The sequence below is a fragment of the Trichomycterus rosablanca genome, chromosome 6 (assembly GCF_030014385.1).
Source record: "Trichomycterus rosablanca isolate fTriRos1 chromosome 6, fTriRos1.hap1, whole genome shotgun sequence".
NCBI lineage: Eukaryota > Metazoa > Chordata > Actinopteri > Siluriformes > Trichomycteridae > Trichomycterus > Trichomycterus rosablanca.
Window position 1 is genome coordinate 31,317,553 of NC_085993.1, and position 26,730 is coordinate 31,344,282.

At 40.9% G+C, this 26,730-nt stretch overlaps 1 protein-coding gene across 2 annotated transcripts; it reads left to right on the plus strand.

Annotated features, from left to right (window-relative positions):
- Nucleotides 1–1,183: 1,183 nt before the first annotated feature.
- On the plus strand, nt 1,184–26,730 carry chpfb (chondroitin polymerizing factor b). Of its 2 annotated transcripts, XM_062996829.1 has the most exons (4): nt 1,184–1,464; nt 14,450–15,017; nt 22,259–22,441; nt 25,004–26,730. In XM_062996829.1, exons 1-4 carry the CDS (start codon nt 1,184–1,186, stop codon nt 26,264–26,266), a joined length of 2,295 nt encoding a protein of 764 aa, XP_062852899.1. In that variant the 3' UTR covers nt 26,267–26,730. The 2 variants fall into 2 exon arrangements, with proteins under 2 accessions (XP_062852899.1, XP_062852900.1); XM_062996830.1 differs by lacking the exon at nt 22,259–22,441.

Below are 26,730 nucleotides of genomic sequence, written 5' to 3' on the forward strand. Positions count from 1 at the left end.
ATTCACCACCTAAATAATATCTGCTCTGTGGTGATCCTGTGGGGGTCCTGACCATTGAAGAACAGGGTGAAAGCACGCTAAAAAAGTATGTAGAGAAACAGATGGACTACAGTCAGTAATTGTAGAACTACAAAGTGCTTCTATGGTAAGTGGAGCTGATAAAATGAACAGTGAGTGTAGAAACAAGAAGGTGATTTTAATGTTATGGCTGATCAGTGTATGTAGCAATCATGCCCGGGCAGATGCCCAAATGGCTGATAACACCGCTTCCAGATCATTTTTTTCATGCCAGAACTGCTTTCTCTAAATTATAACAGGCAGCATGGTGGCTTAGTGGGTAGGTAGCACTGTTTCCTCACAACAAGAAGATTCAGAGTTTGATTGCCAGGTGGAGCGGTCTTGGTCTTTTCTGTGTGGAGTTTGCATGTTCTCAACGTGTCTGTGTGGGTTTCCTTCGGGTGCTGCGGTTTCCTCCCACAGTCCAAAGACATGCAAGTGAGGTGAACTGGAGATACAAAATTGTCCATGACTGTGTTTCACATGGGCGGCACGGTGGCTCGGTGGGTAGCACTGTCGCCTCACAGCAAGAAGGTCCTGGGTTCGATCCCCAGGCGGGGCGGTGCGGAGTTTGCATGTTCTCCCTGTGTCTGCGTGGGTTTCCTCCGGGAGCTCCGGTTTCCTCCCACAGTCCAAAAACAAAGGCACTGAATTGCCCTATAAGTGAATGAATGAGTGTGTGTGTGTGTGTGTGTATGTGTGTCTGCCCTGCGATGGACTGGTGTCCCGTCCAGGGTGTTACTGTGTGCCTTGCGCCCATTGAAAAGCTGGGATTGGCAGATAAGAAAATGAATGAATGAATGAACTTGTAAACTGATGAATCTTGCGTAACCAGTAGCTACCTGTCCTGTTAAAATCCTAATAAACTAATTATATAAATTATAACCAAGAGGAACCACTAGTTCGCACACCAGTTCAGAGGGTGCAGATGCTCTCCCCCAAAACACACCGTGCATGACGCCGTAAACTGCATGATGTCACGTGTGGGCGTAGTCCCGGTGAGTGACACGTCACTGAGCAGCTGTAGTTCTCAGCCTGTGCTTCAGCAAAGAGGCTTTTGTACCGAGCGCTTTCTCTCCTCTCAGAGTCTCATTCACCGGGACAGGCTGTCGGCTGTTTGGTCGCGATGAGGCTCGCTACGCTGATCTCTCTGGTGAGGCCGATCGGCCCGGTGGTAGTTGGCATCTCGCTGGGCTTCACCCTCAGTCTGCTCAGCGTCACATGGGTAGACGAGAGCTGCGGCTTCGGTGCCGTTGGAGCGACACAGGAGACCCCGGTGGCACCGCCGGGAGGTGCGCGTAAACCCAACTCCATAGCTAACGGTAACGCCGAAGAGGATGACTTCCAGCCCAGAATAGTGCCATACCACAAACCCACTCAGCAGGTCTCTCAAAAAAAAGTGATCAGGTAGGTTTCTTTACTTTCTAGTAACTCTTAACGGCGTCCTTAGTTTCAAAAGGAGTCGCTTGGCTGAATTGAAAAGCATTCGGTTCTTTGAATTGGCGAATCGACTCTCAGAAATATGCGTGTTTAAAATAATACTTTGTTTATTGATGTGGGAATGCTCTTGTGTTTTTAGTCTAAACTTGCATTTATAGCGTCTTAGTGTATGCGCTTTGTCATACACCGTTTTTAGCCTGTTTCCATGCACTGAGTATAGAACTGAAAAGCCATTGATTCAAAACTCACTTGCTTTAGAAGTGAGTTACTGTATGTAGGGACTCTTGTTTAGGCGCAACCAGAGGCGGCTCCTGCCAAATCTCTCAGGGGGGGCAATTGTTGCGATGATGGCCAAGGTGACCCGTTCAATGGGTAAATTAAAGCTTAAATAATTAACATCTTAAGTCATCTGTCAGTTTGCCCTCACAAATAACTAAAAGAGAGAATTTAACCTTATTTTACCAAGTCATGATTAAGCTTTCCTTTAGAAGGATTTTCTTTGTATATGACATAAGTAATAAACTTAAATTAAAATTTTAGTGGTTGATTTAGAAGCAGGGGCATTTTTTTATGTAGGGCAGAATTAAGCCCATGGTGATTTAAACTCACTTGACTATGGACAGTGCCACCTGTGTTCTAGCAGGTCAGGCCAGGCCAGGCCAGGCCCTGCTGTCAGCTTTAACAAACCATAAACAAGTAATGTATCAGATACATTATTAGCTTTCTGGTTTGTTAAACCTGACAATGCAGACAAATAGCAGGTGCATTTAATCTAGCCACAACAAGTTAAAAATTTTAGTAAATCATATAGCTAACAAGAATTCAGGAGGTCATGCCATATAGTTAAAATCTATGAACTTTCTACACCACACAATAAATGTAAAAAAATGTATATTTTTGATAATACATACTTTTATTTATTTATATGACAAAGAAAAGCTTTTTTTATTTGTTTGACAAATACATCAAGAAAAAAATAACAAACTGAGTGGGACACACAGACTACAAACAAACTACAGTAGACCCTTGAGTTACGAACGGTTTACCATATTTTTTCAACTTAATGTACGAACAAATTTCGGATTATGAACCCAAATTCGCGAAACACGTGACGTCACGAACAAGTTGACTCCGAGCGTCTCTCTCTCTCTCTCTCTCTCTCTCTCTCTCTCTCTCTCTCTCTCTCTCTCTCTCTCTCTCTCTCTCTCTCTCTCTATATATATATATATATATATATATATATATATATATATATATATATATATATATATATATATATATACAGTATATATACAGTGTATCACAAAAGTGAGTACACCCCTCACATTTCTGCAGATATTTAAGTATATCTTTTCATGGGACAACACTGACAAAATGACACTTTGACACAATGAAAAGTAGTCTGTGTGCAGCTTATATAACAGTGTAAATTTATTCTTCCCTCAAAATAACTCAATATACAGCCATTAATGTCTAAACCACCCGCAACAAAAGTGAGTTCACCCCTTAGTGAAAGTTCCTGAAGTGTCAATATTTTGTGTGGCCACCATTATTTCCCAGAACTGCCTTAACTCTCCTGGGCATGGAGTTTACCAGAGCTTCACAGGTTGCCACTGGAATGCTTTTCCACTCCTCCATGACGACATCAGGCGGCTGGCGGATATTCGAGACTTTGCGCTCCTCCACCTTCCGTTTGAGGATGCCCCAAAGATGTTCTATTGGGTTTAGGTCTGTAGACATGCTTGGCCAGTCCATCACCTTTACCCTCAGCCTCTTCAATAAAGCAGTGGTCGTCTTAGAGGTGTGTTTGGGGTCATTATCATGCTGGAACACTGCCCTGCGACCCAGTTTCCGGAGGGAGGGGATCATGCTCTGCTTCAGTATTTCACAGTACATATTGGAGTTCATGTGTCCCTCAATGAAATGTAACTCCCCAACACCTGCTGCACTCATGCAGCCCCAGACCATGGCATTCCCACCACCATGCTTGACTGTAGGCATGACACACTTATCTTTGTACTCCTCACCTGATTGCCGCCACACATGCTTGAGACCATCTGAACCAAACAAATTAATCTTGGTCTCATCAGACCATAGGACATGGTTCCAGTAATCCATGTCCTTTGTTGACATGTCTTCAGCAAACTGTTTGTGGGCTTTCTTGTGTAGAAACTTCAGAAGAGGCTTCCTTCTGGGGTGACAGCCATGCAGACCAATTTGATGTAGTGTGCGGCGTATGGTCTGAGCACTGACAGGCTGACCCCCCACCTTTTCAATCTCTGCAGCAATGCTGACAGCACTCCTGTGCCTATCTTTCAAAGACAGCAGTTGGATGTGACGCTGAGCATGTGCACTCAGCTTCTTTGGACGACCAACGCGAGGTCTGTTCTGAGTGGACCCTGCTCTTTTAATACGCTGGATGATCTTGGCCACTGTGCTGCAGCTCAGTTTCAGGGTGTTGGCAATCTTCTTGTAGCCTTGGCCATCTTCATGTAGCGCAACAATTCGTCTTTTAAGATCCTCAGAGAGTTCTTTGCCATGAGGTGCCATGTTGGAACTTTCAGTGACCAGTATGAGAGAGTGTGAGAGCTGTACTACTAAATTGAACACACCTGCTCCCTATGCACACCTGAGACCTAGTAACACTAACAAATCACATGACATTTTGGAGGGAAAATGACAAGCAGTGCTCAATTTAGACATTTAGGGGTGTAGTCTCTTAGGGGTGTACTCACTTTTGTTGCCGGTGGTTTAGACATTAATGGCTGTATATTGAGTTATTTTGAGGGAAGAATAAATTTACACTGTTATGTAAGCTGCACACAGACTACTTTTCATTGTGTCAAAGTGTCATTTTGTCAGTGTTGTCCCATGAAAAGATATACTTAAATATCTGCAGAAATGTGAGGGGTGTACTCACTTTTGTGATACACTGTATATATATATATATATATATATATATATGTATATGTATATGTACAGTGAGCAAACATTCGGACAGTGGACAGTGTTTTTTCTGTGTTTTCTTTATATTTAGTAAAATTCTGTATTTAAATCGTCCCAATGAATGTGCAGAGAAATCTTAGTGGTGAGAAAATGAACAAATCTATTACTTTTTGTTGTGTTGTATAATTACTCCTGCCAGTAGCTGTCACTGTGTATCAGACAGAGGTTACACTTTTGTAGGTTAAGTTTTTACAAAATGTACAAGTATCTCTAGCTGTTACATAAATCTGGGATGCCTTACGTGCACAGCCCTCTTCAGGTCACGCCACAGCATCTCGTTAGAGTTAAGCTCAGGACTCAGGAGCTCAGGAGTTATTCCAAAACACAAATCATCTTTTTCAACCATTCTTTAGTTGATTCACTTGTGTGTTTTGGGTCATTACCTAGCAATACCCAATGTCTTTTCAGATTGAGGTCATGCAGTGCCCAGATTCTCAACCATAGACCATCGCTTTTTGTGTGTTGTCCAAAGACAAGATTTCCAATGTTTTTACTGACCAGCTTAACTGTATTTTGTAAATTTAAACAATTTAGAATTTGATGCCTGCAACACAATCAAAAAAATATTTGCATGTTTACTGCTGTGTTCCATCACCTTTCTTATTAATCTCACTTTTTCAGTCGACTGGTAACTAAAGATACTTTTAGCTCATTCTTGAGCTCAATTGTTTTTTTGCATTTTTTCCAATTTTTCTCCCAATCTAGTTGTATCCAATTACTCCATTGCATTATGCTTCCTCTCTACTGATGTTAATCTCTACCCTGGTTGAGGAGAGCCGAGACTGACACACGCCCCCTCCGCCACATGTGCAGTAGTCGACTGCATCTTTTCACCTGCACAAGGCGACGTTCATATGTGGATCAGCTTTGTGTACGGAGAGCCACACCCTGATCAACACATTATTCCTCATCTCTGTGCAGGCACCATGAAACAGCCGGCAGAGGTCATAATTGCATCAGTTATGAGGTCCCGTCCGGTACCCCACAGAACATCAGCCAATCACTGTTTGTGTAGACACCCAGCCTCGGTAGCAGAGCTGAGTTTCGAACCGATGAGTTCAAAATGTCAGCTCTGGTATGCTAGCCTGTTTTAGCGCTGAGCCACCTGAGCGCCCTTGAGCTCATTTTTTTTTAGCTCATTCTTGATTGATACAAAAATGGTCACCATTTTCTGATTCTCATGATGCACTATACATTTTCAATTGAAAACAGCTGTTGATTGCAGGCAAGCCAGTCAAACACACACACTCTGTGTCTACAAAGCCACATTATTGTAGCACATGCAGGATGGAGCTTGGTACTGAAATAACCATGAACTTTCCAGGAAAATTCCAATATATTCACATATTTACAGATCACTCATGCTGTGGGCACTGATACACCCCATACCATGCCAGATGGAGGCTTTTCACCTTTTGCTTATTACAGTGTGGTCCGTCCTTTTCATATTTGGCATCAGTTTTTTCCCTTAAGCTGAAACATGGACTCATCTAACTACAACACATGTTTTCATTGTCCATTGATATGAGCTTGGCCCCAAATAACTCTGTGGTATTTCTACATACATGGTATGTATGGCATTCTCTTTGTGTAATAGAGTTTCAGGCTTGCATTTTTTGATCACTGTCAGTTTATAGAAATCCAACAGGGGTTTTCCAATGTACTCCCCAGCATATTGCTATATTTATTACAGTAACATGATGGTTTTTCATGCAATGCTTAAAAGCCACACATATTTAACTATGGTTTCTGTCATTGCCCTACACATACTAAGACTTCTGCAGATTTTTAAAAATCTTTTCACAGTATTATGTATAGTACAGTATAAATGACATCAACGTCAAACCTTCAGTCGCCGTACGCAATCTTGGTGTTCTATTTGATTCTCTTCTGTCTTTTGAACCATACATAAAATCTCTATCCAGTCGTTCTGCTTTCTTCCATCTTCGTAATATTGCTCGTATCCGCCCTCTATTGTCCTCTAGGGCAGCTGAGACACTGGTGCATGCTTTTGTGACTTTTGTGACTTCATTGGCTGCCCATTAATAAGCGTATACAATATAAATTTCGCTTCTCACATTTAAGGCACTTCGTGGTTTATTGTCAGACCTTCTTAAGTGCTACACTCCATCCCGGAATTTAAGGTCGTCAGATGCTGGATCCTGGAAGTTCCCAGGTACTATAGGGTTATCTTTTAGTGTTGCTGCCCCTTCGCTCTGGAACTCTCTTCCTTCATCTCTATTTCTGTGTGATTGTTAGTTTTTGTATGTAAAGCAACCTTGGGTTTTGTGAAAGGTGCTATATAAGTGTAACTTATTATTATTATTATTATTATTATGCTTGTAAGAATCCAGGAGGGGACTTCCTTGAAGGTGAAGATTTCCTTGTAGAATTTTATTTTGGTGTTGTAGATGGTGAAATACCCAAATTATCTGCATTGATAATAAATAAAAAAATTTATGAAGTTTGCTTGCAAAAGACTGAGCCTTTGGTGGATCCTCCCTTTATACCCAATCATGATACCATCCAGTCTTACCAACGGACCTGCTTATTGTGGAATGATTTAAAATGGTGTATGTTGAATATTCTAGAAACTTGGCTCTGTTTTCTAAAAAAGGTTTTTGCATGGCCTGGCACGGTGGCTCAGTGGGTAGCACTGTCGCCTCACAGCAAGAATGTCCTGGGTTTGATCCCCAGGTGGGGGGTCCGGGTCCTTTCTGTGTGGAGTTTGCATGTTCTCCCTGTGTCTTCGTGGGTTTCCTCCGGGACCTCCGGTTTCCTCCCACAGTCCAAAGACATTCAAGTGAGGTGAATTGGAGATGCAAAATTGTCCATGACTGTGTCTGACATTAAACTTGTGAACTGATAAATCATGTGTAACCAGCAACTACCGTTTCTGTCATGAATGTAACCAAAGAGTGTAAAACATGACGTTAAAATCCTAATAAATAAATAAATCTTGTAAGACCTGCATTTCCTGAACCTTTCAGAAATCTGGATAAGATTTTGTGAGGTTCATTAGAAGGATTATTATAACTATATGAAATGAGTCCTGCAAATAACTAATTATGTCTTAACATAATGTATTGATTATTGATTTGTGGTGTTTGAATATCTTTAAAATATCCTTATGCTTATAAAAAAATTTAATTTTATAAACATTATATTCATAAGAGCAAGTCAATGATGAGTGTGGAGATATGAAATAAATACACCGATTAGCCATAACATTAAAACCACCTCCTTGTTTCTACACTCACTGTCCATTTTATCAGCACCACTTACCATATAGAAGCACTTTGTAGTTCTACAATTACTGACTGTAGTCCATCTGTTTCTCTGCATGCTTTGTTAGCCCCCTTTCATGCTGTTCTTCCATGGTCAGGACTCTCCCAGGACCACTACAGAGCAGGTATTATTTGGGTGGTGGGTCATTCTCAGCACTGCAGTGACAATGACATGGTGGTGGTGTGTTAGTGTGTGTTGTGCTGGTATAAGTAGATCAGACACAGCAGCGCTGCTGGAGTTTTTAAACACCTCTCTGTCACTGCTGGACTGAGAATAGTCCACCAACCGAAAATATATCCAGCCAACAGCGCCCCGTGGGCAGCGTCCTGTGACCAATGATGAAGGTCTAGAAGATGACCAACTCAAACAGCAGCAATAGATGAGTGATTGTCTCTGACTTTACATCTACAAGGTGGACCAACTAGGTAGGAGTGTCTAATAGGGTGGACAGTGAGTGGACACGGTATTTAAAAACTCCAGCAGCGCTGCTGTGTCTGATCCACTCATACCAGCACAACACACACTTACACACCACCACCATGTCAGTGTCACTGCAGTGCTGAGAATGATCCACCACCTAAATAATACCTGCTCTGTGGTGGTCCTGTGGGGGTCCTGACCATTGAAGAACAGGGTGAAAGCAGGCTATAAAGATATGTAGAGAAACAGATGGACTACAGTCAGTAATTGTAGAGCTACAATGTGCTTCTATATGGTAAGTGGAGCTGATCAAATGGACAGTGAGTGTAGAAACAAGGAGGTGGTTTTAATGTTATGGCTGATTGGTGTATATAGACTGGATGTAGGTTGAATAACAAAAGCAGTAGTGCTGATTATTTGTTTCTTCTCATTGCACGTTAGTGTAAGGGTTAACATTTAAACTCGAGGCGTATTTGAATCAAAATTATTTACTATAAACAAGTGGGTAAAGACGGTGGTAGTGCCAATCACTATTTTCGAATGTCCACGCCTGGCTGCCGCAGCTTAAAGGCCACATCTGTGCTCTGCTATTCTTGGGGATAGTTTTCTCATTAAAGGTCTTGACTTGGCCTTTTTGCTTTTTGCTGGCATCAACACTCGGCTATAATTAAAGACTTTTTTGATCTAAAGCTTTTGATGTGTGCCCTCACTCCTGTTATTAAAATGAGCTCAGCAAGCGGTTGTCGACTAAAATGTTGGTTCATTTCTCAGGGCTCACATTTTGGGCAATGGAAGAGTTTTATTATGATAACGTTTTATCAGACACACAAGTGTCAGATAAAGAAAAACTGTAGTTGCATTCTTTGCTTTGCCAATTAATTCTAGACTATAAACACAACATATATTATCATAGGGTTTTAAAGCCACACCTGGGCACACTTTGATTACTGAGTCGAGGTGTATCAGCCAAACCTTAATGGTAGCAGGTGTATAAATCCAGCAGGTGTATAAATCCAGACTTAAAGATGTGCTTTGACAAGTTCGATGTAAAGGAACAGAGCACAGAGCCCTGACCTTAACATCACTAAAAACAGTTTGGACACCCACAATTAAATTCCATTTATGTTGTTTGTTTGAGTGAAAATACGTTAGCATTTCCTCTGCAGCAGTGGCTCTCAAACCTTTTGGATCAAGCATTTCCTGTAAGTAAACCAAAACCTCGAAGTTTTGCCATGAAACTGTGCAATTATACACATATATAGAATGCAAATGTTATGTTATTTATTTTCTCACCGAAAAGCCAAGAAAATGTCTTATTTCCATTCAGAACTCCACACAGAACTCCAAAAATGGACTGGACAAAATTACTGGCGCTTTTCAGTAGCACAACCTTTGGAAACAATAACTGCAGTCAGTCTCCTCCTGTAACTAGGGCCACTAACGACTATTTTTCTGTCGATTAATCTATAGACTATTTTGTTGATTAGTGGATTAATCTAAATGATTCATTTTCCTCCAAAAATTTATTTTATTTGAACAACAAACTGTATGGCACAATAATATGGCACAAAACTAAATGCAAACAGGGTTTATGTTCATATTATCTAATTCTCAAGTGCTCCATATTAAACACGTGTAAGTTTTAGCAAAGTGCTTAAACTTATAGCGGATATAAAATAGTTAGAGGGAGGCATGTCTCATTAAGTCCAACATACAGTAACGACAGAATGAGCCCAGATTCTAACCTACACATTCACTCCAAAATTACTTCACATTCTAAGCCATGTAAACAAAGTGGTAAGTGTTTTACGTGAGAAGCTTTTTGTGCTTTGATCGCCGCGGCAACTGCAAAAATCGTGAGCCCAGCGCAGCAAAGTGCACTGCGGTCTAACTGAACTCGCTAAGAAATATGGTATTCTAAGATCTACGTGATTAAGAAGCCTAATAAAACAATATAGAAGCAAAAGTTTTGCCACATCTTATGCACTCTAACTGAACTAGTTAAGGAATACGGTATTCCAAGATCTCCACGATTCAGAAGCTTAATGAAACAATATACAGTAGAAGTAAAAGTTTTGCCACATCTCATGCACCCTAACTGAACTCACTTAGGAATACAATATTCCAAGATCTCCACGATTAAGAAGCATAATGAAAAATATAGACGTGCAACATTGCACTAGTGCTGCTATGCTATACCAAACTTTTGATGATTTGGAAAACTTTTAGCTTTTCTTTGAAAGCTCGCTACAATCGGCCTCTGACTGCTGCAGAAGGCACTTTTTAAGACTGCGCTTAATGCCGCCAACCAGTGACTGGACCAAATACGACTTAGGTCATGCACACAGCAAGTAGTGCTGAGGGAAATCATATGAACACTTATATGAATGGAAATATTGTAGAAATTAAAAATGATCATTTATAAACAGCTTTAAAAATTATGCATCAACTTAGAATAACACCTGTAAATACCATTACCCATGAATGAGTTTCTAACATCTCTCGACTGCTCTGTTTTAGCTCCAAGTCTCTCAAATTTGAAAGGTTCCTTCTCCCAACTGCTGTTTTGGGATCTCTCCACGGGTGTTTGATGGGACTTGGATCTAAACTGGCATTTTTAGAGCTCTCCAGCTTTGTGTCTTAATCCATTTCTGTGTGCTGTTTGAAGTATGCTTTGGGTCACTGTCCTGCTGGAAGACCCATGACCTCTGGTGGAGACTTAGCTTTCTGACATGCTTTCCAAAACTGGACTCTACAGTATCCCACCAAAAAGCAAGACGGAGCACTTCAGATGTTCTTTCGTGCCAACTGCCATCAGACTGCATAACAATGGCAGAATACACAGGCTGTCCTCACACTGACAAGCCACTCAAAGACCCCACCCCATCTATTTCCCAGCACTGGACTCTACACCATCTATTTCCCAGCACTGGACTCTACATCTCTAACTACACACATACGTATATACACTGCCTGGCCAAAAAAAAGGTCACACACTGTAATATTTGGTTGGAGCGCCTTTAGCTTTGATTACGGCACGCATTCGCTGTGGCATCGTTTCCACGAGCTTCTGCAATGTCACAACATTTATTTCTGTCCAGAGTTGCATTAATTTTTCCCCAAGATCTTGTATTGATGATGGGAGATTTGGACCACTGCGCAAAGTCTTCTCCAGCACATCCCAAAGATTCTCAATGGGGTTCAGGTCTGGACTCTGTGGTGGCCAATCCATGTGTGAAAATGATGTTTCATGTTCCCTGAAGCACTCTTTCACAATTTGAGTCCGATGAATCCTGGCATTGTCATCTTGGAATATGCCCGTGCCATCAGGGAAGAAAAAATCCATTGATGGTATAACCTGGTGGTTCAGTATATTCAGGTAGTCAGCTGACCTCATTCTTTGGGCACATAACGTTGCTGAACCTAGACCTGACCGACTGCAGCAACCCCAGATCATAGCACTGCCCCCACAGGCTTGTACGGTAGGCACTAGGCATGATGGGTGCATCACTTCAGCCGCCTCTCTTCTTACCCTGATGCGCCCATCACTCTGGAACAGGGTAAATCTGGACTCATCAGACCACATGACCATGATATTGCACAAAGTGCAACAAATTCTCTGGAGATGGACTTGTAGCCTTAAGATTGTAGCTTTTTAGTTTTCACATCCTCAGACAATTCTTTGCTCTTATCAGTCTCCATACTCAGTGTGGTACATAAAGACACAAACATTGAGTCACTTTCCACCATTTAAACTGGTTGCTAGTGGGATTTCTATATTGGCACCACCCTCATACTTGCAACTGGTGAGTTTAGGTACAAATTAAGTGTTACATGATTGAAATCCAATTATGTTTTTCAATTTGAGAATGTGTCAATTTTTGTGTTAAATATAAGGAAGCTTAAAATTACATAATATATAAATTAATTAAATAATAAATAAAAACCAATTCAACCCGAACACATAAGGAAAATACAAATTTACATACACACTCTACTTTACAGGGTGGAAACAATATAACCAACCATGTTCCCAGCCAAATGGGCACAAAAACAAAGAGATTTAAATCCATTGTCCTCCACTTCTAGTCAATGGATAGAACTACATTTAAAATCCCACTGTCCTGCCCTGTAAGAAAAGGTGTTAAGTACTGCAATCAACAAACTTCTTTTCTCTGTAGACACTGTGTCAACAGGTGATGTTTTTCTTGTAGATTTTCACTGATTTCCTGGATTTAGCTTCTTCCTTCCATTCTCCTTTCATCTAAAACTGAATGAATTATGTGTTAATTGGTAAATTTTTACTTACAAATAGTATGTTAATATCGTGAGTTCACCCTATTCACTGGGTTCAGTGCCGTAGTAAAGTTTTATAAAGACGTTAAAATGCACTTTATTTAGAGGACTGACCAAACTCCATGTACACTGCGGAAGCCCACACCATAATTATGGCATTAAAATTCACAGAAGAGGCCTGTAAAAAACAGTATGTACTGAAAGTCATGTCTTAAAGCATTTTACCACTTCATTATCAACAATATACAAAGAACCATCCATAAACAGAGATGAATTTCAACTTAAAAATGAGCTGGGTAACAGGACAAAGTGGGATAGGTGGAAATAAAAAGGTGGACAAATTAGCCAAAAAGATAACAACACAAAATACAACAAATAAAAAAATTCCTGCTACAGATATAAAAATGTTGAACGTTAATGAATAACAACAACAATGGGACACTCAAACAACAAATAAACTCCACGAGATACATCCAACTATTAATAATAAGCCAAAAATGCATCAAGGAAGATAGTAGACAGACCTTCAGTCATACACATAGAGTGTAGAATTTGTCACACCAGAATTACTTACCAATACATGATAAAAGGAGACCCCCCCCAACGTGTGAACGAGCCAAACACAGATCCCAGTACAGCATATCCTGATAGAATGCCCCAAATAGAACAAAGACAGATAGAAACTATACGTACCTGAACTGTTAAAGAAACCCTTATCATAGAAAACACAAAAGCAATCCTAAACTTACTTGCAGTAACAATAAAACATATATAAATGGACAAGTAGAAACAAAAAAATAATAAAAAGAGATCATGCTGTAAATGACACAATGTCATGTATGAAGTGGTGTAAAACTCAAATAAATAAATCAGTAAATATTTAAAGGATTGATCTGAAATTTTAATGCAACTTTAATGAACGACAAATGCTTTATTTAGTCATTGCCCCTACCAAGAATCTAAGTACAGTGGTACCTTGAAACTCAGCATCAGTTGGTTCTGGGAGTATTGTTGAGTTTAAAAGTCGTTGAGTTTAAAGGTATTTTTTCCCATAAGGATGTATGGAAAACATGTTAATGTATTCCATGGTTCTGTGGAACTGCATTTATTTCAGGCAGTGTAAAATAATGGGGTTGTTTTGGACTCATACACTGAAAATAAAAACACTGAAATACAATTGAAAACAGTTAAAAATTAACAAAAAATACAATAAAACCTGCTCTTTATCTTTACTTCTTTATTGTTGTTTCCTTATGCTTCTTAATCGTGGAGATGCTTGATCAGTAAAGGCGCATTCACATGAGAGGCGACAAAACCGCTTTTGCACTGGCTGTGCCATTTTTTCTTATGGAGTGTGGTGGTGCACAAAGCTTAACGTGACTTATTGTACTAAAACGAGCGAGGAATTTTATTAGTGGAGAGAACTTATGAGCAGTAATAATTAAGAGAGGTTTAGTGTTTCTATGTCATTTTTTTAACACATTAAGTCACTTTAAGCTTTTTTTTTTTTTTAAACATAAACATTTTAGACTCTCTCGGAAAAGCTGATTCCTGACTTACAATTTCTCAGCCCCCCGAGCTATAACACAAGTTTAATAGTGAAACTGGAGAAAAATCCAGCTAAACACAGATACATGTGGATGCTTTCAGAGTGAATCTGATGGTTATTCCACACAAATGCAGATTCGTCTCATATTCACACTTTGATGACGTCTTACTGCACCGCTCCAGCCAGGCGCTGAACAAAGCGGTGGTCGCACACATCAAGTTTAAGGGAAACGTCGAGTTCAAGGCTACAAATTTTTCGATGAAGGGCGTCAAGTTTCAAAGATTTTGAGTTTAGGGGACGTCGAGTTACAAGGTACCACTGTACTTGCTTGTTGTTTTTTTGTATTAAATACCACAGTTTATAACTGCACTTCTTTCTCTTTCTTGCCTTCAGAGCCAAGTACGCCAGCACGGAACTGGGAATTCGTGAACGTCTGTTCGTAGCTGTCCTGACCTCCAAGAACAACTTGAACACGTTGGCAGTGGCTATTAACAGAACCCTAAACCACCACCTGGATGGCTGCCTTATGTTTTTTACCAGCTCCCGCAGCCGCAAAGTCCCACACGGGATGTTCGTTTTCGCCCACGGTGACGAGCACCCGGTGCCCAACATGTTTCAGACAATAAAATACCTTTTGGAGCACCATGTGGCAGAGTACGATTGGTTCTACCTTCTCCAGGATGACACTTACACCCAGCCTGACAGGCTGAAGACCTTGGTGAGCCACTTGAGCATGGACCTCCATTTGTACATGGGCCGCCCTGGAGAGTTCATCGGAGGTAAAGCCCAGGGAGGGTACTGCCAGGGCAGCTCAGGCTTTCTTTTATCTAGGGCTTTGTTAATGAAGCTTCAGCCCTTCTTGGAGCGCTGCAGAGTGGATATTGTAAGCACCAGACCTGACGAATGGCTGGGACGCTGCATTATTGATTACATTGGCACTAGCTGTGTGGAGGAGCATGAGGTAAGACTATTCAGTTGATTGGGTATGAGTCTGTGTGATGAATAATGATGACTACTACATGGTTCATTTAAGAATGTTTTCATTTAGTCCTCCATGGACACTGAGCTCCTCATTTGTCTTTTTATTTAGAATAATAGCACTTGTTTTGCAAGCGTGTATCTTAACGAGTATGTAATTTGGCATGTTTCTTTATAAGGAAGAATAATATAGAGTTGTCTCAATGCAAATAGATTTATTTATCGCATGTCATGTGATTAGCCCAGCCTGATAGTCATTTTGAGTATGGTAATTAAATATTTTTATGTAGGGCAAGTCGTAGCCTAGCGGTTAAGGCACTGGACTAGTAATTAGAAGGTCGCTGGTTCAAGCCTCACCACTGCCAGGTTACCACTGTTGGATCCTTGAGCAAGGCCCTTAACCCTCAATTGCTCAGACTGTATACTGTAACTGTAATGTAAATCGCTTTGGATGAAAGGCGTCTGCTAAATGCCACAAATGTAAATGTAAATTATAAGTAGGGCCCTACTAAATTCACAGAAACGTGCTTAATTTTACAGACCTTTTTTTTTACAGAAAAGTGCCACATTTTACGGCAGTCATTAAATAACACTCAATGAATGACAGAATAAATGGAGACTACAATACACTACAAAGCCTACCTTAATGGTTGAATGTAAGATGAAAATTTAAATCCGTGTTTTGACAACCCCCTCTGCATTCACAGAACTGGTTGGGAGTTTTCCAAACTCACTTACCTGAGTAGTGTTTTTAGCTGCTTTACACTTTAACATCTTGGACATTTTGACTAACCGATTGTTAACTGAATTGCCGTAGGATTGCTAGGACCACCTCACATGGTAAATTAACCAGTGAACGTGAGGCACTTGAACACAACACGCATGTAAAATGTTTAATCACTACACACAAACCTTACATTTTGAATTTTACAGCAATTTACATGGTAAACTGCTTATTTCATGGTCAGTGAATTATTTAGGGCCCTAATTATGAGTGAACAGCAAGGACTAATCTGATGCACTTTTTCCACTATATCCACAGTAATTGTGGCAAGAATAGAGAATACTTATTAACAGCAAGTGTATGGCATTGTGTGGACATATCAGTGCACCCTCAGTGCTGGTCCCAAGCCCGGATAAATAGAAGGGTTATGCCAGGAAGGTCATCTGTCGTGAAAACTTAAATATGTGGTTTAATGATCTGCTGTGGCGACCCCTAACGGAAGCAGCTAAAAGGAGTCATTTAAAAAATGACCACGTTTTGCTTAAAAATGCAGTTTCTTGTATAGAGCTACATTGGACAAAACACTGGTTTTGTTTTTTTTGACATCATACCTGCTGGCTCTGCCAGAAAATACGTTTACTGATGCTGATTCCTTAGCTTTTTATTTTCTGTATTTATCTTTTAATAACTTTTTAGCATATCATACAACAGACAATCATAGTGTACCAAAGACGATTTGTTCTATCCACACAATTTTTGAGAATCCCATTTTGAGCAGTCGTATTGATTAGATATGTTATATAAGCAGAATGCATTTGTCTGAGCACTTGTTCTTGGTATATTACCTGCAAGTCACTAAACAGACTAGCAATTTGGGTGGTGCACTTGTCAGTGCACTCTCAGTGCTGATCCCAAGCCTGGCTTGAATAAGAAGGGTTGCATCAGGTAAGGTGTAAAAACTGTGCCAGATCAGGTATGCAGGCCAGAATGATCCACTGTGGCAACTCCTAAAATATAGGATAATAAATACATTCTATACATATTAGTTATGTCCTCTATACTAGTTTTATATTAAAGCTAAATTATGCAGTGTACAAGTAAAATAGGATAAAATAGAATACTATAAAGAAAATAAATTAAATAAATAAAACATGGATTCAAACTAGGACTTGTATTGTGCTGACAAAATATAACATTGGGCATTGTAACATGGAACTGTAATTTTTACGTGTGTTAATAGTAGACATCGAAGATTAAGTGGTTAATTGATAACCAACATAGAAATTGTTTGATTGCTGTTGCTGGTTAAAAGTTTAAAATAGAGTTTATTTCCCCACAGCTGACAGTTGATTTTAAACTAAGCTGTAAGTCTGACCACATGTTAATCTGTGTGTAATGTTTTAGATTTTTTAAAGGCATGGGGGTAGAACCTTGTTTTATAATTTTGTAATAAATACACTAATAATGTCAGAAAGAGCTTTGTTATACCGACTGCATCTCTGTTAATTGTGATTAGCATGTTTAGATAGCACTTGTAATAAACTGTTTGTTACCAACGCCATTTGAAATTTACCTTCTGAAAGATGAACTGGTTCTGCTCACGGTGTTTATGCCTGTCTTACCAACAGACTGTTTTTCATTACTGCCACATTCTCTTCCTTTTAAGGTTTTTTATTAAACAGATCATGAAGATGAGTTTAAATGAAACAAATAATGTTTTATATTTAACAGGACGCGATAAGCTTGTCGTTTATCAGTTAACTTTGCTTAAAAGAAATGAGCAACTCTAGTTAATGCATTTCTGTAATATAAACATAATTTAGGTGTAAAATGTAGAGCGAGCACTATTTAGTTTATGAGAAATTTAAGACAGAATTTGCTAATTAATTTTGGTAGTTAGTTTTTTACTGTTTGTAATAATAATAATAATGATAATAATTATTACTATTGTTATTATTATGATTGCCTCACAACAAGAAGGTCCTGGGTTTGATCCCCAGGTGGGGCGGTCCGGGTCCTTTCCGTGCAGAGTTTGCATGTTCTCCCCGTGTCTGTGTGGGTTTCCTCCGGGTGCTCCAATTTCCTCCCACAGTCCAAAAACATGCAGGCAGGCTAATTGGAGACACTGAGTTGTCCTATAGCTACCTAGTTGCTAGGATGCATAAACCAGTGCATTGTAGTGTAGGTTCCAAGCCCGGATACATAGGGAGGGTTGTGTCAGGAAGGGCATCCGGCGTAAAAATTGTGCCAAATCAATAATGCCGATCACGATCTGCAGGCGACCCCTAATGGGAGCAGCCGAAGAAATAGACTGTTATTATTATGATATTAGGAAACATTAGAAAACATTTTGTGCCTTTTTAATTGAGGAAATTGCTCGTGATGTAAAACTAAGGGCTTGGGAATACCAGAACAAAGGGAAACTGGCTTTTACACACACAGATGAGCCAGGGCAACCAAAAGCACTACATCACATACAAATTGTAAAGAAACAGAAACACCCAGATCATAACACAAATCACACGGAATCGCAAGTGGAACATAAATTATTCCTACACATTTATAAAAATATAGTTCTACCCACATTAAGACGTATTTACATGTTATTTATGAATTCAGCCGATGGCGCTCTGCATTCTGGGAATACAGTGCCTGCTGGCTGTGCTGTTGTAAACAGTAGCTCACCTTTGGTAAGACAGGCTGACCGTTTGTTTACATCTTAGCCCTAGCAAGCAAGCTGTGAGCCACATTATTATTATACTGAGAAGCAGTGGAGAGTGCATAACATTAAAACCACCTCCTTGTTTCTACACTCACTGTCCATTTTATCAGCTCCACTTACTAAATAGAAGCTCAACAATTACTGACTGTAGTCCATCTGTTTCTCTACATACCTTTTTTAGCCTGCTTTCACCCTGTTCTTCAATGGTCAGGACCACCACAGAGCAGGTATTATTTAAGTGGTGGATGATTCTCAGCACTGCAGTGACACTGACATGGTGGTGGTGTGTTAGTGTGTGTTGTGCTGGTATGAGTGGATCAGACACAGCAGCGCTGCTGGAGTTTTTAAATACCGTGTCCACTCACTGTCCACTCTATTAGACACTCCTACCTAGTTGGCCCACCTTGTAGATATAAAGTCAGAGACGATCGCTCATCTATTGCTGCTGTTTGAGTGGGTCATCTTCTAGACCTTCATCAGTGGTCACAGGACAGCACAACACACACTAACACACCACCACCATGTCAGTGTCATTGCAGTGCTGAGAATGACCCACCACCTAAATAATACCTGCTTTGTAGTGGTCCTGGGAGAGTCCTGACCATTGAAGAACAGCATGAAAGGGGGCTAACAAAGCATGCAGAGAAACAGATGGACTACAGTCAGTAATTGTAGAACTACGAAGTGCTTCTATATGGTAAGTGGAGCTGATAAAATGGACAATGTGTTCAGAAACAAGGAGGTGGTTTTAATGTTCTGGCTAATCATGTATATTTGTGATTTTGTAAGTGAAAAAAATACAGATCCTTTACAGGGAACAAACTTCTGCATAATATAATGCACAATTAATAATTAATAAATAAGTTTTATTTTCCCTGTGAACAATGTTAATTAACTTCAAAAATCAACAGTTTCTATAAAAATGACCAGGACTGTATCTGTAACACCAGGATGGAAATAACTCTCCACCCTAAAGTCTATGTTAACGTTGAGATGATGTCATCATATTGCCCAGCACTAGCATTAGTGTAAAGATGTCCGTTTTGGGCAGCAGAAGTAGAATGTGACTGATTGTAACCTGACGCAGCTCCAAAAACAAACCAGAGTAGATAAAGAGAACTGTTCATGTTGCTGGGTCCCCTGAGGAGGGCCATATTTATACTGACCACAAGTGACTTCATTTTTCAAGCTCAGCTCTTGACTGTCAGCAGGAAAACACATGACCCAGGAGTCTGTGCTTTCTATGAGTCGCTGCCCTGTTTTGTATTGAGATGCAGATGGGTGAAATGAGGATTATCTGGTGGATTTAGAAAGTATTCAGACCCTTTGACCTTTTACACACTTGTGTTGTGGATTTGATTATAAATGGATACAACTTTACTGCAATATTCATCTACCCATAATGTCAGAGTGAAATTACAATTCAAAAACTGGAATAAAAGTATTCAGACCCTTTATTTAATACTAACTAGAAGCCCATTTGGTAGCAATTGGCACTAAATGTCTTCTTATATATGTCTCTATAAGCTTTGAACCCCTGGATTTTGGCAGTTTATTACATGGCAGATTCTCTCAAGCTCTGTCAGATTGAATGGCAGCCGTCTGCCAACTGCAGTCTTCCGGCTCTTCCACAGGTGTTTAATAGAGTTTGAGTCTGGGCTTTGGCTGGTCCTTCAGAGACGGCCACTAAAGTCTCCAGTGAATGGCAGCCGTCTGCGGACTGCAGTCTTCAGGTTCTTCCACAGTTGTTTAACAAGGTTTCAGTCTGAGCTTTGGCTGGGCCTTCAGAGACGACCACGTGTTGCCACCACCACGTTTCACCATAGAGGTGGTATTAGACAAGTTATATACACCGATCAGCCATAACATTAAAACCACCTCCTTGTTTCTACACTCACTGTCCATTTTATCAGCTCCACTTACCATATAGAAGCACTTTGTAGTTCTACAATTACTGACTGTAGTCCATCTGTTTCTCTGCATGCTTTGTTAGCCCCCTTTCATGCTGTTCTTTTTTAATGTTATGGCTAATCAGTGTACAGTGTCATTCAGGCTGTCATTGCCTTTTACCCAACAGTAGCTTCTGTCTTGCCACTCTGCTATAAAGGCTGCAGTGAGGGATGTCTGTCCAACTGGTTCCCCCATCACCGCACATGACCTTCACAGCTCATTTAGAGTAACAATTAAGTTCTTTCTTATCTCCCTGACCAAGGCCCCTGTACTTGGATGCCAAATAGGGCTGGATTGCCAAGTCACAGAAGGTTCCAAAGTTCCAAAATTGTGCCAAGCTTCTATCGTTTCAAATTTATGAGACCACTGTGGTTCCAGGAACACTCATAGCTTTTGATTGCTGCAGGCATTAAATTCTGAATTTGTTTGTATTTTCAAAATAATAACTAACTTGGTCTGTCTAAACATTGGAAATCTTTTTTGTTTTTGTCAGGTAAATGTTAGAAACAGCCATGACCTAATATTGTTTGTCCTCTGGGCTATGATGTAATCATTGCTAATCAAATGCAGTTAGTATTACTGTTTTGGTTTTCAATGCCAAAACCAGCTTTGTATTTTTGGCACTTGTGAGCATACCAACATCAAGATTATCAGACTGGAATGCTAAGCCTCTGGTGGAAGTGAGCCAAAGGTGAAAGGACTTTCTGCCCTTGGCAGAATGGCCTGCTGAGAGTAGTTAAGTTAATTAGGGTAATGCGGATTAGATGCTTAAAAAAGCATTACTACTAACAGCAAAGGTTTTACTCACACTAGTGGTTGCAAAGCCTAGCAATAAAGTAATAACCTGGTGATGTTTCTACAACCCCAAATCGGAAAAAGTTGGGACAGCATGGAAAATGCAAATAATAAAAAAAACATTTCTTACATTTACTTTGACTTTTATTTGATTGCAGACAGGATGAAATATTTCATGTTTTATCTGGTCAACTTCATTTCATTTATTAATAAACATCCATTCCTGTATTTCAGGTCTGCAACACATTAAAAAAATTTTTAATTTTTTTTTATTGTTTTTGGTTTTGCATTGTCTTGTTGAAAAATGCATGGACATCCCTGGAAAAGATGACTTCTTGAAGGCAGCACATGTTGCTCTAAGATCTCAATCACAGAAGTGTAAATGACCTTTGCCAAGGACACTGACATGACCCCATACCATGACAGACCCTGGCTTTTGGACTTGTTGCTGATAACAGTCTGGATGGTCCTTTTTGTGTCCATTTTCCAAAAAAAGACCTGGAATGCTGATTCATCTAACCACCATACACGTTTCCACTGTGTGATGGTCCGTCCTAGATGCCTCCGAGCCCAGAGAAGTTGACGCCGCTTCTGGACATGGTTAACATAAGGCCTCTTTTTTTTTTGCACAGTAAAGGTTCAAGTGGCATTTGTAGCAGTGTACATGGCGACATTATAATTTTAATATAATAAAGTGTTTGCACCATAGGGTGCACCTGGCCTTGTTAAACTGCATCATATTTTCTGACTGGTATACCAACATGCAAAACAACTACTGGGAACTGTACTTGACAGTTAGCTGTAGACATTGTGATTTGAATGTGTCCCTTGGATATTTTGAAACATCGGTCTGCCCAGATGTAGGAAATATGGAATGTTGACTAATCTGATGCTTAGGTGTCTAGGTCTTGTAATCCATACACCAAGCTCTCAGCTCATTTAGAATTTCCAGTTCAGTGGGGTCATTGTGACCTAAGTTTGTAATTTTATTGTCTATCGTACCTGGGTATTGATAATTTGTTTCACATTACAGGGACTTCATTATAATTCCTTTGAGATGAAGCAAAACACTAACCCTATGACAGAAGATAGTCAAGGCTTCCAGGATGCTCTGTCAGTTCACCCAGTGAGCAGCCCAGAGCAGATATATCGTCTGCACAGATACTTCGCAGAGAGGGAGCTGCAGAAAACCTACGAGGAGATCAAGAAACTACAGGTCAGTGTCCTTGTACCCCTCCCCCTCCCCTTTATCTACCCAGTGTTGCCTTTAGGCTTTGATCTGATTTTTCAGAATTGAGGCTTAAAGGTGCCTGAAATAGATGTTGAAAAGTGTCCAGCTTTTATTCTCTATCAAAACTTCTCACAATTTAACTGTAAGTGATGTGTATACAGTTTAATTAGTTAATTAATTGATTTTTTTAGACTTTGGGAATAAATATTCATAAAGTATTCAGTCCCCTTGACTGCTGTTTTGCACACAGCTGGAAATCTGTCTAGCTCACTACCACTGACGTCTCATTCTCTGCGGTGCTATCAGAAACGACTGTATACGTGTGTACCTGCTCTGTCCCTCTAATAAACTCGTTCCAAATCTTGTCCATCCTCATCACTCCCAATAAGAACGCCACAGGAAGTCCTTTCTACCTGTGGCCATCAAACTCTATAATTCCTCCCTTAATGTGTGACATTATGGTTTATCTGTGTAATATTCAGTATTGATATGTGCAATATTCAGTTTTGATATGTGCAATATTCAGTTTTCATATGTGCAATATTCAGTTTTCATACGTGCAATATTCAGTATTAATATGTGCAATGTTAAGTTTTTTCATATGTGCAATATTCATTTTTCACATGGGCAATTGTAATAACGTAAGCATTTTAATTATTTAATTGTGTGTATATAACTTTTTAACTAAAAAATTTTCTTCTTTTTTCTTTGTTTTAAGAGAGTAGAGTGTTTATTATTTTGACATAAATGGGTGCTACTGTAAAAAACTGCAATTTCCCTCTGGGATCAATAAAGTATAAAGTATTCTGAAGAATCTCAGCATCTTCATCTCTGTCACCTCCAGCTCCCTCTCCTGTCGTTTTGTTAGTGCTTCCATCTCCAAGCTGTCCAACATTGCAGTGCTTTCCCTTTCACTCTGGCAGATACCCTAATATCACAAATCACTCCTGGCACTCTACGCCACCCACTCCACCCTGCCTGCACTCTATTCTTTACCTCTCTACAACACTCTCCATTACGGTGTAAACTTGACTCTAAGGACATATTCTCACAAGAGGTGGCAAAACCAATCTTGTGACAGCTGTGCCAATGTTTCCTACAGAGCAGGGGTGGGCAAATAAATTTTGCAAAGGGCCACATGAGAATCTGGGACTGTTGTGGAGGGCCGGACCACTAGGCTGATCTTAATTCTGCTCAATATCTCTGTATAAAAGCAGTTGTATGTTTTTGATAAGCTGTTATAGGAAGAATGATTGTAAGATAATTCATCAGGCAATGAAAATAAGAATCAAGCAAAAGTAAATAGTAAAAACATCACTTAACTATGATAACTGTGCATGTTTTAAACTGCTATTTTGTTTACCTCATTTGCTCTTTTTCCACTCCTTTTGTTATTGTTGGATACTCTTTCTAGATACTGTATCACAAAGCTGAATGTGTGAAACTTTATAAAAAAAATCCCTGTTGCTTTTGCAGTTAAGATGACACTCTGCATTGTACAAGTTTGTGTGTTTCTCTGTGTGTTTAGTACCGTAATGGCGTTTTAAACTGTAATCCTTAAACACAGCACCTCAAGCTGCATAACACAAGTTTAAAAGTGAAACAATTAGGAAAATACAGCTAAACACAGACACACCGATCAGCCATAACATTAAAACCACCTCCTTGTTTCTACACTCACTGTCCATTTTATCAGCTCCACTTACCATATAGAAGCACTTTGTAGTTCTACAATTACTGACTGTAGTCCATCTGTTTCTCTGCATGTTTTGTTAGCCCCCTTTCATGCTGTTCTTCAATGGTCAGGACCCCCACAGGACCACCACAGAGCAGGTATTATTTGGGTGGTGCACTGCAGTGACAATGACATGGTGGTGGTGTGTTAGTGTGCATTGTGCTGGTATGAGTGGATCAGACACAGCAATGCTGATGGAGTTTTTAAACACCTCACTGTCACTGCTGGACTGAGAATAGTCCACCAACCAAAAATATCCAGCCAACACCGCCCCGTGGGCAGCGTCCTGTGACCACTGCTGAAGGTCTACAAGATGACCAACTCAAACAGCAGCAATAGATGAGCAATCGTCTCTGACTTTACTTCTACAAGGTGGACCAACTAGGTAGGAGTGTCTAATAGAGTGGACAGTGAGTGGACACGGTATTTAAAAACTCCAGCAGCGCTGCTGTTTCTGATCCACTCATACCAGCACAACACACACTTACACACCACCCCCATGTCATTGTCACTGCAGTGCTGAGAATCATCCACCACAACCCAAGTAATTTGCACAAAGGTTCACAGTGAGTGAAGCGCAAAACGCTTCTCATGTAAACTTTCTACTACCCTTCCTCTCATTCATGCACATGTTCTCCATTTTACTCCTGCTAACTTTCATTCCTCTTCTCTCCAGGCTCTCCTCAACTGACTCCCTAAAAAGCCTTAACAGAAAAAAACCTATTTGCACTGTGTGGTGGTGTTTCTTATATGGAATGTTCTCCAAAATGTAGATTTGGAACTTTAATTGTAATATTTTGACTTCGTTCTAGGAGGAAATAAAGAACATCAGCCGCATTGCTGCAGACGGCAAAAGAAGTGCATTGTGGCCCGTGGGCGTCCAGCCTCCCTTTGAGCCCAAGAATCGCTTTGAGGTTCTGCGCTGGGACTATTTCACAGAGGAGCAGCTGTTCTCCTGCACCGACGGTGCTCCCAAATGCCCGCTGAGCGGCGCCGACCGCGCCGACGTGGCCGACGTCATCCAGGTCGCCGTGGCAGAGCTGAGCAAGCGATATTCACCCGCGCTGGAACTCACCGTGCCGCGCTTAGTCAACGGCTACCGCCGCTTCGACCCGACCCGTGGCATGGAGTACACTTTGGACCTGCAGCTTCGGGCTGAGACAAAATCCGGTTCCAGGGAAATGGTCACCAGGCGAGTCCATTTAGTGCGCCCGTTGAGCCGGGTAGAGATCATCCCCATGCCTTATGTCACAGAGGCCATGAGGGTGCACATTTTGCTGCCACTGACGTGCGCCGATCGTTCCGCAGCACTTGAATTTTTGGAACGTTCTGCGTCGAATCTGTTCGAGCCCACCGAGAACGCCGTACTGAGCCTTCTGTTTCTGTATGAGCCTGGCGAGGCACAGAAATTAGGCACTGATGACATTTTTGCAGATGTCAAAGCCAAGGTGAGCGCCCTGGAACGTCGTTTTCCGAACCTTAAGGTTCCATGGATCAGCATGAAGACGGAAAATCCTGGGCTTTTGCGTGTGCTTGATGTGGTATCCAGAAAGCATCCAGCGGACACTTTGTTTTTATTAGTGACCGCCGATACGATGCTAAATTCTGAGTTTCTAAACCGCTGCCGCATGAACGCCATCAGCGGCTGGCAGGTCTTCTTCCCTGTACATTTCCAAAATTACGACCCGCAGGTGGCCTATCCCAATCAAACCGCGCCCACCGTTCCCGAACTATCACGGGAGGCGGGTCACTTTGACCGCCACGCCTTCCAAGAGGCGTGCTTCTACAACGGCGACTACGTGTTCGCGCGTGGCCGCATGGACTCGGAAATCCGGGAGGACGAGGACCTCCTGGAGAGCCTGGACGTCTATGACGTCTTCGTGCGCTACTCGGGCCTGCACGTCTTCCGCGCCGTAGAACCAGCGCTGTGCCAGGAATACAGAAACCGCAAGTGTGACCCTCGGCTCAGCGAAGACGTTTTTCATCGCTGCCTCCAAAGCAAACACGAGAGCGTGGGCTCCCGGTCGCAGCTGGCAATGCTGATGTTCGAGCAAGAACAGGGCAATAGCACCTGATATCCGGAACAATTCGGGGTGCAGAGATCATAGACTGCCGACATGCTAGATAGGTTCAGCTCTGCAAGATTTCTACAGGAGGGATTTGCAGGATGGAAATCTGTGCTTGAAGGATGGATGAACAGCTGGATGAGGGGAAATGTTTGAAGTTCTGGCAGAAAGGACTCCTTAAAGGCAGCAAGATGCCACAAAGGGAGAAAAAAAACTTTGCCATGGGTAATGTTGTGTACAACAAAACTGCAGACTGTCTGGGTGACAAAAAAATCCAGTTTCAAGAACCTTCATTTCTGTATTTTTAAATCCACCCACATTAGAAATGTATTCCTGTCTCACGCCCACGCTCCTTTCCTGTTTGCTCCGTTTGTCTGGGGCATCCAGCTGAGAAACTAGCGCCTGTGTGCCTTTACATTCACTCCTTCATGTATTTGTGACTGTAAATAACCTGAGGCAAATATATTTTTGAG

What these genes read in the sequence shown, in the direction of transcription:
- chpfb (XM_062996829.1), top strand. Translation starts at nt 1,184, where the DNA reads ATGAGGCTCGCTACGCTGATCTCTCTGGTGAGGCCGATCGGCCCGGTG. An exon ending in TCTCAAAAAAAAGTGATCAG is followed by an intron (nt 1,465 to 14,449) that starts GTAGGTTTCTTT and finishes TCTTGCCTTCAG; the next exon opens with AGCCAAGTACGCCAGCACGG. An exon ending in AGGAGATCAAGAAACTACAG is followed by an intron (nt 22,442 to 25,003) that starts GTCAGTGTCCTT and finishes ACTTCGTTCTAG; the next exon opens with GAGGAAATAAAGAACATCAG.